General features: G+C 40.0%; 1 protein-coding gene across 2 annotated transcripts in view; it reads right to left on the minus strand.

Moving 5' to 3' along the window:
- fam20cb (FAM20C golgi associated secretory pathway kinase b) overlaps window positions 1–15,545 on the minus strand; it is a 98,697-nt gene that overhangs the window by 1,917 nt on the left and 81,235 nt on the right. For both annotated transcript variants that reach the window (XM_024284887.2, XM_036217307.1), the window contains 7 exons: window positions 13,971–14,063; window positions 7,288–7,403; window positions 5,793–5,973; window positions 3,636–3,745; window positions 3,459–3,540; window positions 845–904; window positions 573–723 (listed from right to left, as the gene is read on the minus strand). In XM_024284887.2, the coding sequence (XP_024140655.1) occupies window positions 573–723; window positions 845–904; window positions 3,459–3,540; window positions 3,636–3,745; window positions 5,793–5,973; window positions 7,288–7,403; window positions 13,971–14,063 (793 nt within the window). The remainder of the gene's footprint in view (window positions 1–572; window positions 724–844; window positions 905–3,458; window positions 3,541–3,635; window positions 3,746–5,792; window positions 5,974–7,287; window positions 7,404–13,970; window positions 14,064–15,545) is intronic.

A 15,545-nucleotide genomic window follows, 5' to 3' on the forward strand; every position in this document is an offset into this window, starting at 1 on the left:
GGAAGGTCTGGAACGAGAGGTAGATTAATCTTTCAAAATAAAACCGGAACCCCACACGAGACAACAGGAAGCTTGACGAGACATGACATTTTTATTGCATGGTATCTTTTTACACAAACGTCTGTGTATTTTGGAGATTTAGTAGAAAAATTCTTTCTCCCAACATGTGTTTTAGAATCTTAAGCAGCTGTTTTTGTGCTTGTTTTATTCTTTAAATTTTAGTTTTACAGTTTTTTTAGCAAAACACTTTAAGGCTGCTGTTGTCATTTTATTTTAAAATGTTTAGATGCACAAATTACAGGATCAAGTATTTTAATCCAAACAAGCACAGAAAAATATATATGTATTTTTTTACTATTCAATCCCTTAAATGTAAATATTTCTTTAATAGGTTTTTGATAGTATTTTTTGTTAGAATTTCTTTTATTTTGTTAAATAATTCCTGTCTTTTTAAAGCAAACATTCCAGATAACCTAATATTTTGTTGAAAAGTTAATGCTATCGAGTCAGAAACTCAGCAAACCGTCTTTTATGGATCTCATTAACTTCAACATAAGTAAGGAGCGACAGACCAGGCGCAGCCGCCGGTCCATGGCGTCCAGGTGCGGCTGGATGAGGATGGGAGTGAGGCGGTCCCTCGTCAGGGATTCGGCCATGAGCGTGGACAGTTTGTATTCCTCCTTGGCCAGCAGCTGCAGCCGTAAGTGGGTTGACTTCCTCACCCTGCAGAGAAGAAAGCCGAAAATGTCATTCTCATGTGCGCGGTACGGCGCGGTACGGTGTGGTACGGCGCGGTACCCCGCGGTACGGCACAGTCCAGCGTCAGTGATGGAGACAGGCTCACCTGCAGCACTGTGTCAGCGGCACCAGAATGGACATCTCATCGTGGGAATGCTTCCCAAACCTGGAAAAAGACGAAATAGGGAAACATTTTTAGTCGTCCAAGAGATTTTAATAAGATCTGCTTTATGTTTTAGCCGATTTGGGTTAAGAAAACACGTGGAAGCAAAAGAAGAAGTCAGAATAACTGGGATTAAACATAAAAGACGGAAAAAGGATTAGTGCCCACTGCCCCCTCAGCAGGGGTTGGCAACCTATAACAGTAAAAGAGCCATTTGGGCTCGATTTCTACCGATCAAAACCAAGAAGGAGCCACATAGTCTTACTTTAGCACATTCTTGACCTTCTTTTTTTCAATAATAAATAAGAATTATGTCTACTTTTTGGCATGAACATGAGAAAAAAATATAAAAAGAACCTAGCATCTCTCAAAATGTGATTTTCTTTTTTATTTTCTTTTTTTTTTAAGTTTGACAGAAGTTCAAATTATTTATTTTCAAAATAAAAGACGCTCTGTGCCAAACAGGATCATTTCAGTGCAGCTCCGGGCAGTTAGTAATGTTGTGCAGCACAAGATAATATGTGCTTTTAACTCAAATAATATCAAAATGTTTTACCAAAGTTTTGCTTTGAGTATAAAATGTGTTCATTCTGGAGGTAGAGTTGATCAAACAAGACGTTTTCAGGTCAACAGGATGTAAAAACCAACATAGTTTATCATCTATGTGAACCTCAGACATCAGTTTATACATTTAACTCATTTAAATTAAATAAATGCTAATTAAGTAATCCTTACTTTAAAGAATTGGTATTTTATTTTCTTTGTTTTGTTCTTTTTCTCCTCTTTGTCCTCAGCAGTCTTACACTGCTGGGTTTTGTTATTTTAGTTTGGTAGTCTTAGTTTTCTGGCTTTGTTTATTTGTTTTATTTAGGTAGTTTTGGTTTGGAGGAGCTGCTGACTCAACGGTCGACATGGCTGGATCAGCAGTCTCCATGACTTATTTTATGTTTGGTTAATGAGCCTCCATGGAGATAAAAGATCCACATGTGGATCTGGAGCCGCAGGTTGCAGACTTCTGCCCTACAGGATACGGGCCGTCTGTGGGTGAAAAAAGGGGCAAACAAGAGACCTGCTGGAAATATAACATTTATAAAGTTAAAATTAAAAAGTGAAAACTGATAAAGTTTCCAATTTCGGATGACAAGCGGACAAGTGTTTTAAGCTCTCTTCAGCTCTGACGTCTTTAGGTGAATTTAATCTTGAATTATAACTAAATTACAGCAAAAAAGTAGTAATTCTGCAATATAGAGAGCTAACCATGACTCTGAAGAAAAAACAAGACTGAAGAGAAGAGCAATCGACGAACTCCAAGCTAAGCTAGCTCAACACTAAGCATGTGGAGAAAATGGTGAAGTAGAGCAGGGGTTGGATTATATAAATTCGTTTCCTCCGACTCCATTTCATGCAATCCATCATTTGATGTCTAGTTAGTTATTTTCTCTTGATTGCTTGAAATAAACCATTTCTAATCTAATGTAATAAACTAATATAGTTTATTTTTTAAGCTTCCATTTTCAAGAAAGTCTATTTTTCAAAATAAAATGCTGCTACATGAAATTCAGTTTCAAAAGACAATCTGTAATATGTTGCAGAGAATAAAGATTAAATGACACAAAGTTGTTGATTTGTAGAAGTTGTTTCTGGAATGTAATAACACTGGAGAGGCTTTTTATTAATGAGAACACAATTCAGGCTCAGATTATCTGTCAAGGCAAAACAATTAATCCTGTTTGGTGTTTTATTGAATCTTGATTCATTGTGTATTTCTCTTCAACACTGTGTTTTCTGTGCTTAAGCTTCTCAACAGATGCCTGTCTTAATTAGCTTTGCTGCAGACTATTAATAAATGTCTTTTTACAAGTTTCCTCAACTTCATTTTATTGAACGTTCATCTCTGTAAAACATTTGGTTTTAAATCCATTAAAATGTGACGCAGATTTTCCTTAATTTTTCCTTCAGCCTCGCCCGACTTTTAAGATACTACAAAATAAAACGACACCATCATAAAAACAAGTTTTTAATAATAATAAATCCAAAGTGAATTCAACTTAATTAGCAACATCTTTTGACGCATATTCTGCAGAGTGCATTTGGTGTCTGGGAACAACTGTCACAATAATCCATATTTCAAGCAAAGTTCATGTTCACTTTGAATTTCCTTTATTTTGAAGTTGAACGCTCTTATTTGGTTTCCTCTTGCTCTTTTTTTACTCCAAATAACTTTCAAAAGATGTTTTTTCTGTAATTTTGTTAGGTTTAGGCTTTTAATTTGGCGGTCAGAGCAAGACGAATGACTGGGCATGTGTCAAGAGTAAGAATCCAGTCGTTTTACAAAATAAAACTTCCTTCAGAACCAGAAAATAAACAAAACAGAAATAGTGTAAGTAACCAAAGGCATTTTTTTTGTTTTTTTTTATTGGCTGCCCCGAACTGGTCCGTGGCCAGTTCCGGGCACCACTACTCTAAAGTGCTCATTTTTGTTTTTGCAAAGACTTGACATTAAATCAGTCAAAAAGTGTTAAAAACAGACTAATACTATCCAGATGGCCGTGCTTACCCTCTGCCGTTATCCAGATGGATGATGAAAGTCTCGTTTCCAAACTTTTCAAAGGTCTCGTAATGGTGCCGGTCCATGTTTCCTGTGAGGGAAAATCACCTGAGTCAGCAAAAAGAGCTAAACCACGGAAGGGATCTGCACCTGAACGCTGCTGGGGGGACACAGTGATGCACTCACCCATCAGGAAGTCAAAGATGGTCATGTCCATGATGTCCAGCAGCCGCGTTCCACTGTCGTATGGGGGGGTTTGCTTCACCTCCTCACAGTAGTCCGGGTCCACCTCCCACCTGGAGAGTTTCAGACTTTTCATTCAAAAATCTTCCTCTGAAAATCACACTGTCAGCCCAGCGGACATGAACACATCTAAAGATATCCAAACCATGACTGTTTCAACATTTACTGCTATAGAAATGCATCAGACATCAATGCATAGAAGTCTATAGCACATCGCCGGTTCTGCTTCGACCAGACGACTTTTCCACTTCTTATTGCATTGAATTCCCATCATGCCTTGCAAGTTTTCAGCAGGGGCTGGCACTGCAAACAGCTCTGACCTATTTCCGGTGGCTCACCTGACTCAAATCTCATGAGCCGCAACCAAATCTCATGGGTCACAACCAAATCTCGTGAGCCGCGACCAAGTCCTGTGAGCCGCGACCAAATCTCGTGGGCTGCAACCAAATCTCAAGGGTCACGATTCAAATCCCATGAGCCGCGAAAAATCTTGTGGGTTGCGACTCAAATTTCGTGGGTCACGACCAAATCTTGTGGGTCGCTAACAAATCTCGTAGGTTGCAACTCAAATCTCATTGCTCACAATGAAATCTCGTGGGTTGAGGACCAAATTTCGTGGGTCGTAACTCAAATCTCGTGGGTTGAGACTCAAATCTTGTGGGTTGATACACAAATCTTGTAGGTGCGACTCAAATTCGTGGGTCATGACCAAATCTTGTGGGTTGATACACAAATCTTGTAGGTGCGACTCATATTTCGTGGGTCATGACCAAATCTTGTGGGTCGCGAACAAGTCTCGTGGGTCGTAACTCAAATCTCGTGGGTTGAGACTCAAATCTTGTGGGTTGCTACACAAATCTTGTAGGTGCGACTCAAATTCGTGGGTCATGACCAAATCTTGTGGGTTGCTACACAAATCTTGTAGGTGCGACTCATATTTCGTGGGTCATGATCAAATCTTGTGGGTCGCGAACAAGTCTCGTGGGTCGTAACTCAAATCTCGTGGGTTGAGACTCAAATTTCGTGGGTCACGACCAAACCTTGTGGGTTGCTACACAAATCTCGTAGGTTGCAACACAAATCTCATTGGTCACAATGAAAAATCATGGATTGTGACTCAAATTTCATGGGCTGTGAACAAATCTCGTGGGTTGCGACTCATATTCAATGGGTCATGACCAAATCTCATGGGTCATGACCAAATCTCGTGGGTTGAGAACCAAATTTTGTGGGTCACGACCAAACCTTTTGGGGTACCACTCAAATCTCGTGGGTTGCCACACAAATCTTGTAGGTTGCAACTCAAATCTCATTGGTCACAAAAAAAAATCGTGGGTTGCGACTGAAATCTCATGGGTCGTGACCAAACCTTGTGGGTCGCGACTCAAATTTCCTGAGTCATGACCAAATCCTGTGGGGTACTACTCAAACCTCGTGGGTCGTGACTCAAATTTCGTGGGTCACGACCAAATCCTGTGGGGTACTACTCAAATCTCGTGGGTTGTGACTCAAATCATCTCTACCCACGAAACGTGAGACAGGCGAGCCACGTTCAGACCGACCTACTTCAAATAAAAAGTCTATGTATACTCATGTAAACGCACATTTCTGGCTTCCGTATTCAAAACTCTCACATTCACGCATCACCATGCAAGTTTTTAAGTTTTATGTACAAAAAAATGTCTATTGAACGCACACTGAAAGGTAAGCCAGTTGAACTTTAACCAGTTGATGACTTGGATTTGGTAGTGATGTTTGGATGGCGTCCTTTGCCATTCACACAAGTGCTAACCGTTTGTAAATCGATTATGGAAGAGCGATTTAAATTCTACGACACCAAGTCTTTGTATGTCGGAACAGAACTGCAAAAGAAAACTCTGGAGCAAGATTTGCCAGATTTGCACCATTTCTACATTTTACACCAAGCCTCTTGCAACCGTGTACATGTACTAGTATCAGGTAGTGACAGTCCAGCGTAAGTACCACTGGTCACGTTGAACGTGGAACCTTGAACATGCCAAGTGTGTCCGTAGCTTTAGAGTTATAACTTCTTGCAGACTTTTATCAAATGAACTGTGTTTTCTGCAGTCCGACTCTTACTCTGCCTTCTTGCGTTTGTGATAAGAGCGTCTCCACGGGTTCCTCCAGGTCTTCCTCTTCGCCAGCGCCAGGTCTGGGAGGAAGGCGGCCAGGGAGCCCTCTATCTGGTCGGGTTTGCCACACAGAGCGTGCTCGGTGGAGCAGTAGTACGAGCACTCTCCGTAGAAACACACGTTGTTGGCTGAAACGACAGAAAAAAGGCAGATGCTGAAGGGAAACCTCTTTCCACTTTTAGGTGTTTGGTAGCCCCGCCCCCTGTTTTCACCCTTTTATCATTCCACCAACATTCAAAGGCGAACATGATTAAAAGTACCTGGGGACGCTCACTGAACTGGATCAAATGCTGAGGCTGCTGCTAATTTGATTCCTGGGAGAATTTTCCAGGTGTAAAGAACTGAGAAGCTGCATTGCTAATTAATTGTCGTGCTTTGGCACAAGGTAAAGTCCCATGATAGTACTAATTCGACACAAATTAATATCCTGGTAATTTAGGCCAGAAGCTTTGCATTTCATTAGAAGGAGCTGTTGATTTTTGCTGGCCTTTCATTTTTGTAGTTTGAAGACGATGTCGAGGGCAGACTTTTATTCTCCTGAGATGGGAGCAAAGATTGTACTTTTGCGTTTTTCTTTGTGGGTTTGTGTTACGTCCTGCTGCTCTTGTGGCGTACCTCTTCAACATGCCCTGCAGTGCTGCTTATCTGGTAGGCGGGGCAAATGATCTTAATTAGCACCTGTCAGGTACTTAAGGCAGAGGAGGCCTCACCAAGGCAGTCAAGGAGAAGTAGGCTGGGTAGCATTTGGGTTTTACTTTGAGTTGGGTTGGTATGGTTTCTTCTTTTCTTCCTCAGTAGTCTTAGACTGCTGGGTTTTGTTATTTTAGTTTGGGGTTGGATCTTGGTAGTCTTGATTCATGGGCTTTGTTTATTTGTTTTCTTTAGATTTTGGTTAGACAGCCCTTAGCAGTCTTAGACTGCTGGCTTTTGTTATTTTAGTTTGGGGTTAGACCTTGGTAGTCTTGATTCATAGGCTTTGTTTATTTGTTTTCTTAAGGTAGATTTTGGTTAGGCAGCCCTTAGCAGTCTTAGACTGCTGGCTTTTGTTATTTTAGTTTGGGGTTAGACGTTTGTAGTCTTGATTCATGGGCTTTGTTTATTTGTTTTCTTGAGATTTTGGTTAGGCAGCCCTTAGCAGGGAGCTGCTGACTCCGACGGTCGACACGGCTGGGTCAGAATTGTCCCCGACTTGTTTTATGTTTTTCCAAGGTTCTAATTTCCTTTTGGTTTGTCTTTTTGTTTGAACCAGCACTCTAATTATTTCTATTTTTGCATGTCTGGACAGAGGATTTCCTTTTTTTTAATAAACTGTGTTTCTTTTATTTTCATTGGTGTCCAGTTTTTGTTATTCTCCTCTTTAGTATTTGCCCTTCTAGACCCGAGCCAGGTTTACCCATAGGGGACGTAACAGTTCCCAATTTTGATCGAAATTCATGGTGTACCTGGGGAGATGAAGAAGGTCCTCCACAGCTTTTTGTCTCGCGTCACATCCCGGATCTCTTTGGTCATGTTGACCAGCCTGCCGGCAACAGGAGGAACACGCCGGAAGTCCAGGATCCTGTCAGAGTCAAAATATGACGCGTTAGATCACAGAACTTTACCAGGGCAGCAAAGGCACAAAAAATTATTCAAAATATACAAAACGTGAAAACAAGTATAGTGAACAACCCCGCAATGAATGATGATATCACGGAGGGCGACACCGTCAAAAGAATGAATGGAGCAAGAATCTAAAAAGAAAGAAAAAATTCAAAATCCACCAACAAAACCAAAACACGTGTTTAGGATACACAAAGGAAGTTTTGAAACTATTATGGGATGTCCACAGGAGCTACAGCTTGGAAGCTATTTTGCGGTGAGATTTGGTGATTTTCACTTTTTTCCAGCTTAACTCCACAACCACAACGGAAGTTTTGTCGACCTTTGACCTCAAACGGAGGCCTCAGATTTTCAAAATAAATCACATTTAGTTCCTTTCACACATTGAAACTCCTCCTTTGGATTTCGATTTCTCGCCTCCTAACTCCTCGAGCATCATTAGGAAGCTACTTGGGAAAAAATGTTGTAAATAAAGTTTGTCGATTTTGAACATCGTTAGCATACCAAGCTAGCAAAAGTGACATTCCCCTGTTATTTGTACATTTCTAATCGGAATACTGTGAAAACTAAATATAAAAATCCCTGGCTCAAGCTGAACGAAATGATATAACATACAATATAAACATATTAGGGATGTGGGCGTGGTTAACAAAAAACCCCCGTTGCCAAGGAAATAAAAAACTGTAGTTTCGCCGAGTCTTCTAAAACGTACATAGACATGTTTGTCACCCTCAGGTGACCAAAAAATGTAATGGTTGCTATGGAGATAAAACTAGCAGAAAAGCCGCCATTTTGAAAAAACTGCTTTTTAAAATGAATTTATCACAGGGTGGCAAAGACAGAGAAGAAGAGTGAAGGGGAATTTAGGAGCTTATTTTTAAATAATAAAAAATCCTACTTTTACTGAATATGTCATAAAAACTATAGTTATAGTTTTTATTTTTTTATACTATCCTTTTAACAAAATATAAGATATTGGAGAGAATCGACACATTTTACAGGCGGAGAACAGCAAAACTCTTTGAATATTTAAAAAGTCGTAATAGTGATATGTGCTGTGCACTAAAAGTCATAAAAGTAAAACAGAAATCCTTTTAAATTTACATTTAGTAGTATTTTTTTCAACATTAAAGCTTATTTTAAAGCCACGAATGAGTGATTACAACAGTCTCTCAAATCCATTCAGTTAAAAATTCATTTTTTTTATGATCATTTAAAATGTAATAGTTTTTATTATTTTTCAATTAAATATTTTTTTGCTTTTAAATGAGTTTTTATGCAAAATTCGAAACATTTCCAATAAAAATAAACCAAAGGAAGAGCAATAAAGGGAAAATTATTGCTAGATTTTATGAATTCACATCAAATGATATAAATAAATGTGTTTTTATTTTTATTTGTAAGTTTATTTATCAACCAAACTCCATTAATATAAAATTTCAGTTACTTTTGTGAGCCTGCTTTTACTTTTTCTGGTTGTGCAGTTCAGTGTTGCAGCCAGAGGGGGGCACTGTGACATCAATAAACGTTTCCACTGCATGGTGGTTAACCTGTCAGTGGTTTTGATGTGGTTGAAAAAGTTATTCTTTAAAAAAAAATAAATAAATTCTAACTTTAATAGCAGAAATATAACAATAGAATGTAAAAAAAGACATTTTTCAGAACTTTTTCATGAATGTGTCTTCATTAGTGCCATAATGTAGATGTTTCATAGTTGATTGGGACATCTCTGACAGAGAGGGCAAATAAACACAACAGTTGTGGTTTTATTGTGTGAAAAGACTCAAGGATGGCGATGCTACCTGAGCGAACGCCGTTTTCTTATCTCCTGAATTCTCTTCTCTGCAAAGCCTTTTTCCGCAGCAGCTGTTTAAACTCACAGATGGGACCGGGAACCCCGCTGAGAGCCGCACGCTCACCAAGCGTGGGAATTTCATGCGTTCCCATATGAAAAATGTCCGGCGTGGTTCCCATGAATTTGGAGATATATGGCTCAATATTGGGAGGTCACATCGGGGCTCAGCCAGTCTTCCAGATATGCTGACTGCCTAATGCAGCAAAATGCAACGACGGCTCCCCCCGCCCCAGTCAAATCCAATCACATAATTAATGATGCTTAAAGCAGTGCAGTCTGCAGGGGAGGAGACGGGCGCTGAGTCTGGGCGTGCGTGTGATTGTGCGAGGCTGTGTGTGTCTGCAGGCCTCCTGGGAGGCAGTGCAGCCTCTGCACCAGCAGCAGCTCTAATTTAGAACAGACAAAAAATAAGACACGTTTGGCGAAGCCTGCCTGGCTTATATTTAGGATGGGCGCAGGGCCTTGCATGCCTTTGGTTTTCCTTCTTTTCCTCTGAACCCACACATGTGCTGGTGTGTGTGTGTGGTGCAGCGAAGACCAGATGTGCAGCAGACTGGTGAGGAACGCCGCGGCAACTGCTGATGAACTGTGTCATTGTGCCTTAAGGGAAACAGATTCCACCCCACTCTCTGTGTGGATCATCTCCTGTCGCTTTGTGCTAAACATCCACCTAGACAGCATCAGAGAGAAAGTGTGTCCATCTTGTAAAGGCAGGTGAGCTGAGGCCGAACGCTCCATGACTCACGGCCCGCAGGTGCTCATAACCCCCGAAACATCCGCCGCTCAGAGGTACAAGTGAGGAGAAAATCCAACGCATGTGTCAAAGTCAAGGCCCGGGGGCCGGATCCGGCCCTCCAGATTTTTTGACTGTTTTGGAGTTTAGCTATATGTTAGTTGTTTTGGCTAATTTTGGCTTTTTTGTTTGTTTTTTTTAGGCTATTTTGGAGTTAGCCCACAATTCAGCTACATGCTAGCCGTTTTGGCTAATTTAGACTTTTTTCCGTTTTTTAGGCTGTTTTGGTTAATTTTGGCTATTTTTTGTTGTTTTTTTAGGCTATTTTGGACTTAAGTCTATTTGTTTTTTGGTTTTTGGCATCTAGCTAATATTTCAGTTACATGCTAGCTGGTTTGGCTAATTTAGACTTTCTTTTCGTTTTTTAGGCTATTTTGGAGTTAGACTAATATTTACATGCTAGCTGTTTTGGATAATTTGGGCTTTTTTTATATTTTGAAATTTAGCTATTTTTAAGCTACATGCTGGCTATTTTGGATAATTTTGTTTTTTTTTTAGGCTGCTTTGGAGTTTAGCCAATAATTCAGCTACATGCTAGCCGGTTTGGCTAATTTACACTTTCTTTTCGTTTTTTAGGCTGTTTTGGAGTTAGACTAATATTTACATGCTAACTGTTTTGGCTAATTTGGACTTTTTTTTTGAATATTTTGAAATTTGGCTATTTTTAAGCTACATGCTGGCTATTTTGGCTAACTTAAGTCTATTTGTTTTTTGTCATCTAGCTAATATTTCAGCTACATGCTAGCCGTTTTGGCTAATTTAGACTTTTTTCCGTTTTTTAGGCTGTTTTGGAGTTAGACTTATATTTACCTGCTAGCTGTTTTTGCCAATTTGGGCTTTTCTCCGTTTTTTAGAATATTTTGAAGTTTAGCTATTTTTAAGCTACATGCTAGCTATTTTTTGGCTAACCTAAGTCTATTTTTTTTGTTGTTTTTTGGCATTTAGCTAATATTTTAGCTGGCTTTCAATTTCAGCGTCTTCCGCTATCAGCACTAGCATCTTCAGCGCCCAAATCCATCTTACAGCATTCACACTAGTGTTATTGTTGGTAATGCTATCTATCTAGTTCATAATTATGCAAAAAAGTTATGGTTTTAAAGTTTTACAATTTTATTTTAGAGTGTTCAATAAATGTTTATCCAGTTCGGCCCGTGACCTCAGGTAAGTTTTGGATTTTGGCCCCGTGTGTGATTGACTTTGACGCTCCTGCTTTAAGGGATTCCACACCACGCTCTGTGTGGATCATCTCTTTGTACCAAACATCCGCCTCGGCAGCATCACCTCGATGTCGATCAGAGAGAAAGTGTGTCCATCTTGTAAAGCCAGGTGAGCTGAATGCTGCAGCCGGCGTTCAGTCAGATGCTAGCTGCAGGAGGGGAGGGGGCGTTCATTCTCCATGACTCACGGCCCGCAGGCGCTCATAACCCCCGCTAACATCCGCCGCTCAGAGGTACAAGTGAGGAGAAAATCGTAGGTATCAGCAGAGTGTTGAGGGTGGATTGGTGTGCAGACACCCGTGTGATCAGTGCAGCTGAACTAGAGGGGGGGCGTAACAAATCCAAATGTCAACTTGACCTCAAACTCTTCATTCTAGCTTTAAAAATATAAAAAGGCAGCTCGTTCATCCTTTTTTGTTTTTCCTGACGTGCAGCTGAGTGAAACCAGGTTAGGCCACATGGGACGCGTGTGAACAGGATTCAGACATGAATAAATAGAACTTGCATTTTGGAAAACAGCAACAGACGTACATCAGTTTTTCTTGGAGTGACCCACTTTAGAGTCATCGGCTGGAATCTGGGAAGTCGGCTTAAAGACCCACTCAGATCAAAACGCTGTTGTCACCGATTCCTTCTCATCCCGCCAGTGATCTGTACTATCCACCGAGAACTTAAATTTATGTCGCTGAGATCTAGAATTACAACTTGTTGGGATTGTTTTTATTTTTTATTACTGTTAAAATGTCTTTTTCAAAAAAAATCATAGTACCTGAAGACAGACCACTGGGTGTGAGGGAGTAAAGTGAGATCTTGAGGAAAAGAAATCTCTTCAGAACTGAAGTAAACATAAAAAAAGTTGAATTTATAAAAAATAAAACTGTTTGTAACCAAGCTTTTTTTTTAAAAGACTTAAAAATTTTACATTTGGATTTTTTTTTCAAAACCAGCCTCCAGTGGTCATTTGAGGAAAACTGCAATAATTGGAACTTCAAAGTTGTCATGGATTTAATTATGGAATTTAGGGCCTTAATTAAGATAAATGTAAGGAACGAAAGAAGAAAAAGCAGAAACAATTTATTAAATAACAGGTAACTGAGTGGACCCCTATGATTCCTTCATCTGTGTGGGTACATTTTAACCTGCAGATCATTTGAGTATTTAAAGACCACACCCCCTTTGTGGGCGGAGTCTATTGTAAAACAAAAAAGTCACACCCTCTTTGTGGGCGGAGTCTATTGTAAAACAAAAAGTCACACCCCCTTTGTGGGCGGAGTCTATTGTAAAACAAAAAGTCACACCCCCTTTGTGGGCGGAGTTTATTGTAAAACAAAAAGTCACACTTCCTTTGTGGGTGGAGTCTATTGTAAAATGAAAAGTCACACCCCCTTTGTGGGCGGAGTCTATTGTAAAACAAAAAGTCACACCCCCTTTGTGGGCGGAGTCTATTGTGAAAAACAAAAAGTCACCCCCCCATCATGGGTGGAGTCTATTTAAAACAAAAAGTCACCCCTCCCCTTGTGGGCGGAGTCTATTGTAAAACGAGAAGTAACACCCCCTTTGTGGGTGGTGTCTATTATAAAACAAAAAGTAACACCTCCTTTGTGGGCGGAGTCTATCGTAAAACGAAAAGTCGCACCTCCTTTGTGGGCGATGTCTATTGTAAAACAAAAAGTCACACCCCCCACCCTTTGTGGGTGGAGTTTTATTTTTAAGTCACAACCCCTTTGACCTAAAAGTCACAACCCCATTTGTGGGCGGAGTTTATTGTAAAACAAAAAGTCATGCCCCCTTTGTGGGTGAAGTTTTTATTTTTTTAAAAGTCACAACCCCTATGTGGGCGGAGTCTATTGTAAAACGAGAAGTCACACCCCATTTTTGGGTGTGGTCTTTTATAAAACAAAAGATCACGCCCCCTTTTTGGGTGGAGTCTTTTAAAAAAACTAAATACCACACCTCTTTTGTAGGTGGAGCCTTATAAGTCTTTTAATCAAAAGTTCACGCCCCTTTTTGTGGGTGGGAATATTTATGAAACAAAAGACCACACCCCTTTTGTGGGTGGAGTCTATTACAGAAAAATGCCACGCCCCTTTTGTGGGTGTGGTCTTTTGATAGACACGTGAAAGCTTCAGTTCAAGAACAGCCTTAAGTGAAATACTCTGACAGCTGTCAGGCTGTTTGTGTCTATTTTTAGAAAAACTTTTCATTATACTGTAAATATTTTTGGTAGATAATTAAAGGTTTGGTTTCTAACGAGGTGGGGTTAAGGGTCGTACCACTGAAGGACCGAATTTTTCTCTCTTTCATTCTGACAGATTTTTAGGAGGTTAAAAGTTTTTTTTAATTATGTTTTTGTCTTTTTTTATGCAGTTCCTCATCTCTAAACTGTACGGACGTGCAGTTCCTCTCCTAAAGCCTGAGGTGATCAATCCTGCTGAGCTGCAGAGATCATCTGAGCTTTAGCCCTCAAACCTGGATTATCCCGACTCTGGAAAGCCGTTTTTTTGACCACATTTCAAATATTCAGTTACGGCCTAAACCCCTCAACATTGTTTAGAGATAACATCTGAGCATTGATTACAGCAGACTAAAAAAGTCACTTTCCACCTTAAATAGCTTCAGTTGGGACATCAAATCAGAAGAACTGGTTGGTTTTTAACCTACTTGTCCAGATGAAAAGCTGCAATCTCGGCGTTGTGTCTCTCAAAGTCAGAGAAGTAGAAGAAGTCTGGCGGCGTTTCCTGCTCGCGGGTCTGCCTGAGGAATCAAGAAAAGCTCCAGTTAGCTCAGAGGGTGCAAAAAGTCAGAAAAACGATGCTTTACAATTAGCAGAATCCAGATTTGATTCTGGACTGAACCGGATTGGTTGTTGGCTAACACGCTAGCGTCAGAGTTAGCTGTTTTGTTGGGAAGCAAAAGCAAGCGGAGGATCCAAGGTCATAAAGACTTTCTCCTGCAGCATCTGCTTCTCTTCTCAGTCTGCACCTATTTCTGTCCAGCTCTGATCCTCCAGCAAAAAAAAGGAACAAAAATGCTTTCCACACACATTCTGCCTTAAAGCTCCTACTGGAGGGAAAAGAGGCTCTTAAAGGCTTAAATCTCTGACCTGATGGAACACGGGCCGGACGGCAGAAATAAAAAAGGTGAAGTCAAAAGGAGGAGAAGTGAAAAGACCCAAAGAAGGAATAAAAAGGCTCACATAGAGGAGCAGGCCGCCATCCTTTTCCTGCACGCCATCCTCTCCGCTCTTTCATTGACAACAGTAAATACTTTTCAGGAAGGCAGCTGAGTGTAATGATTTGGACTGCAGCCTCCCCCATTTCTACTTCAGCGCGTTGAAGGAGGATGAAAAGAATGGAAACTATCTTGGCGAATTCCGCCTTTCTCCCTATTCCCTGTGGAAGCCTTTCTCTGTTTGTTTCTCTCAAAATCCTCGGCTCCACCGCTCTCCCTCTCCAAGAACTGCTTTTCCCAGATTTGATTCGACTTTTTTTATGTGTTTGTGCACCCACGGCTTAATACTTTGTATCTGTCTGCATCTCCCTCTTCATCCGTCACTCCTTCCTCAGCTGGCTGATTGTAGCTCTGCAGTTGGTGGCTGACATATGCACCAGTCATTAGCTGAGCCAACACACAAACTCAAAACTCCTCCATGTCCTCCGGATTTTTGCTTTCCTGTTTTCTTCTCCGCAAACATTTCTGAAGCCTCTTGCAGATGCTGATTTGAGGAGTTTTTTTTTTTTAATTTCTGAGGCATTTTTCTGATAATGGATATGCTCAAAACTGCATTTCTGAGTATTTCATTTTTCACAGTTTTTTATAGTATGGCCGGGAATGCAACTTATAGTCAGGTGTGACTTATATGTGGTTTTTAATAAATATTGGCTCATATATTTGTTATATTCTCACTAACAACCACTAGAGGTCACAGTGGGTGTCACTATTTGGTATTGACAGAAACGCAGAAGAAGAAGTATCGTTTAAAAACAAACATGGAGGAGCCAAAAATGCATAACATGGAAGAAAAAAAAGATGTATATCCATATATATAGAGAGAAAGAGAGAAAGAGAGAGAGAGAGATATATTTATACATATATATATATATAAAATATATAATATATATAAATATATATATAGAGAAAAAGAGACATATATATCTCTATCTCTATCTATCTATCTATCTATATATATATATATATAAAAAATATATAATATATATATAAATATATATATATATA

Source organism: Oryzias melastigma, linkage group LG19 (genome assembly GCF_002922805.2).
Source record: "Oryzias melastigma strain HK-1 linkage group LG19, ASM292280v2, whole genome shotgun sequence".
Taxonomy (NCBI): Eukaryota; Metazoa; Chordata; class Actinopteri; order Beloniformes; family Adrianichthyidae; genus Oryzias; species Oryzias melastigma.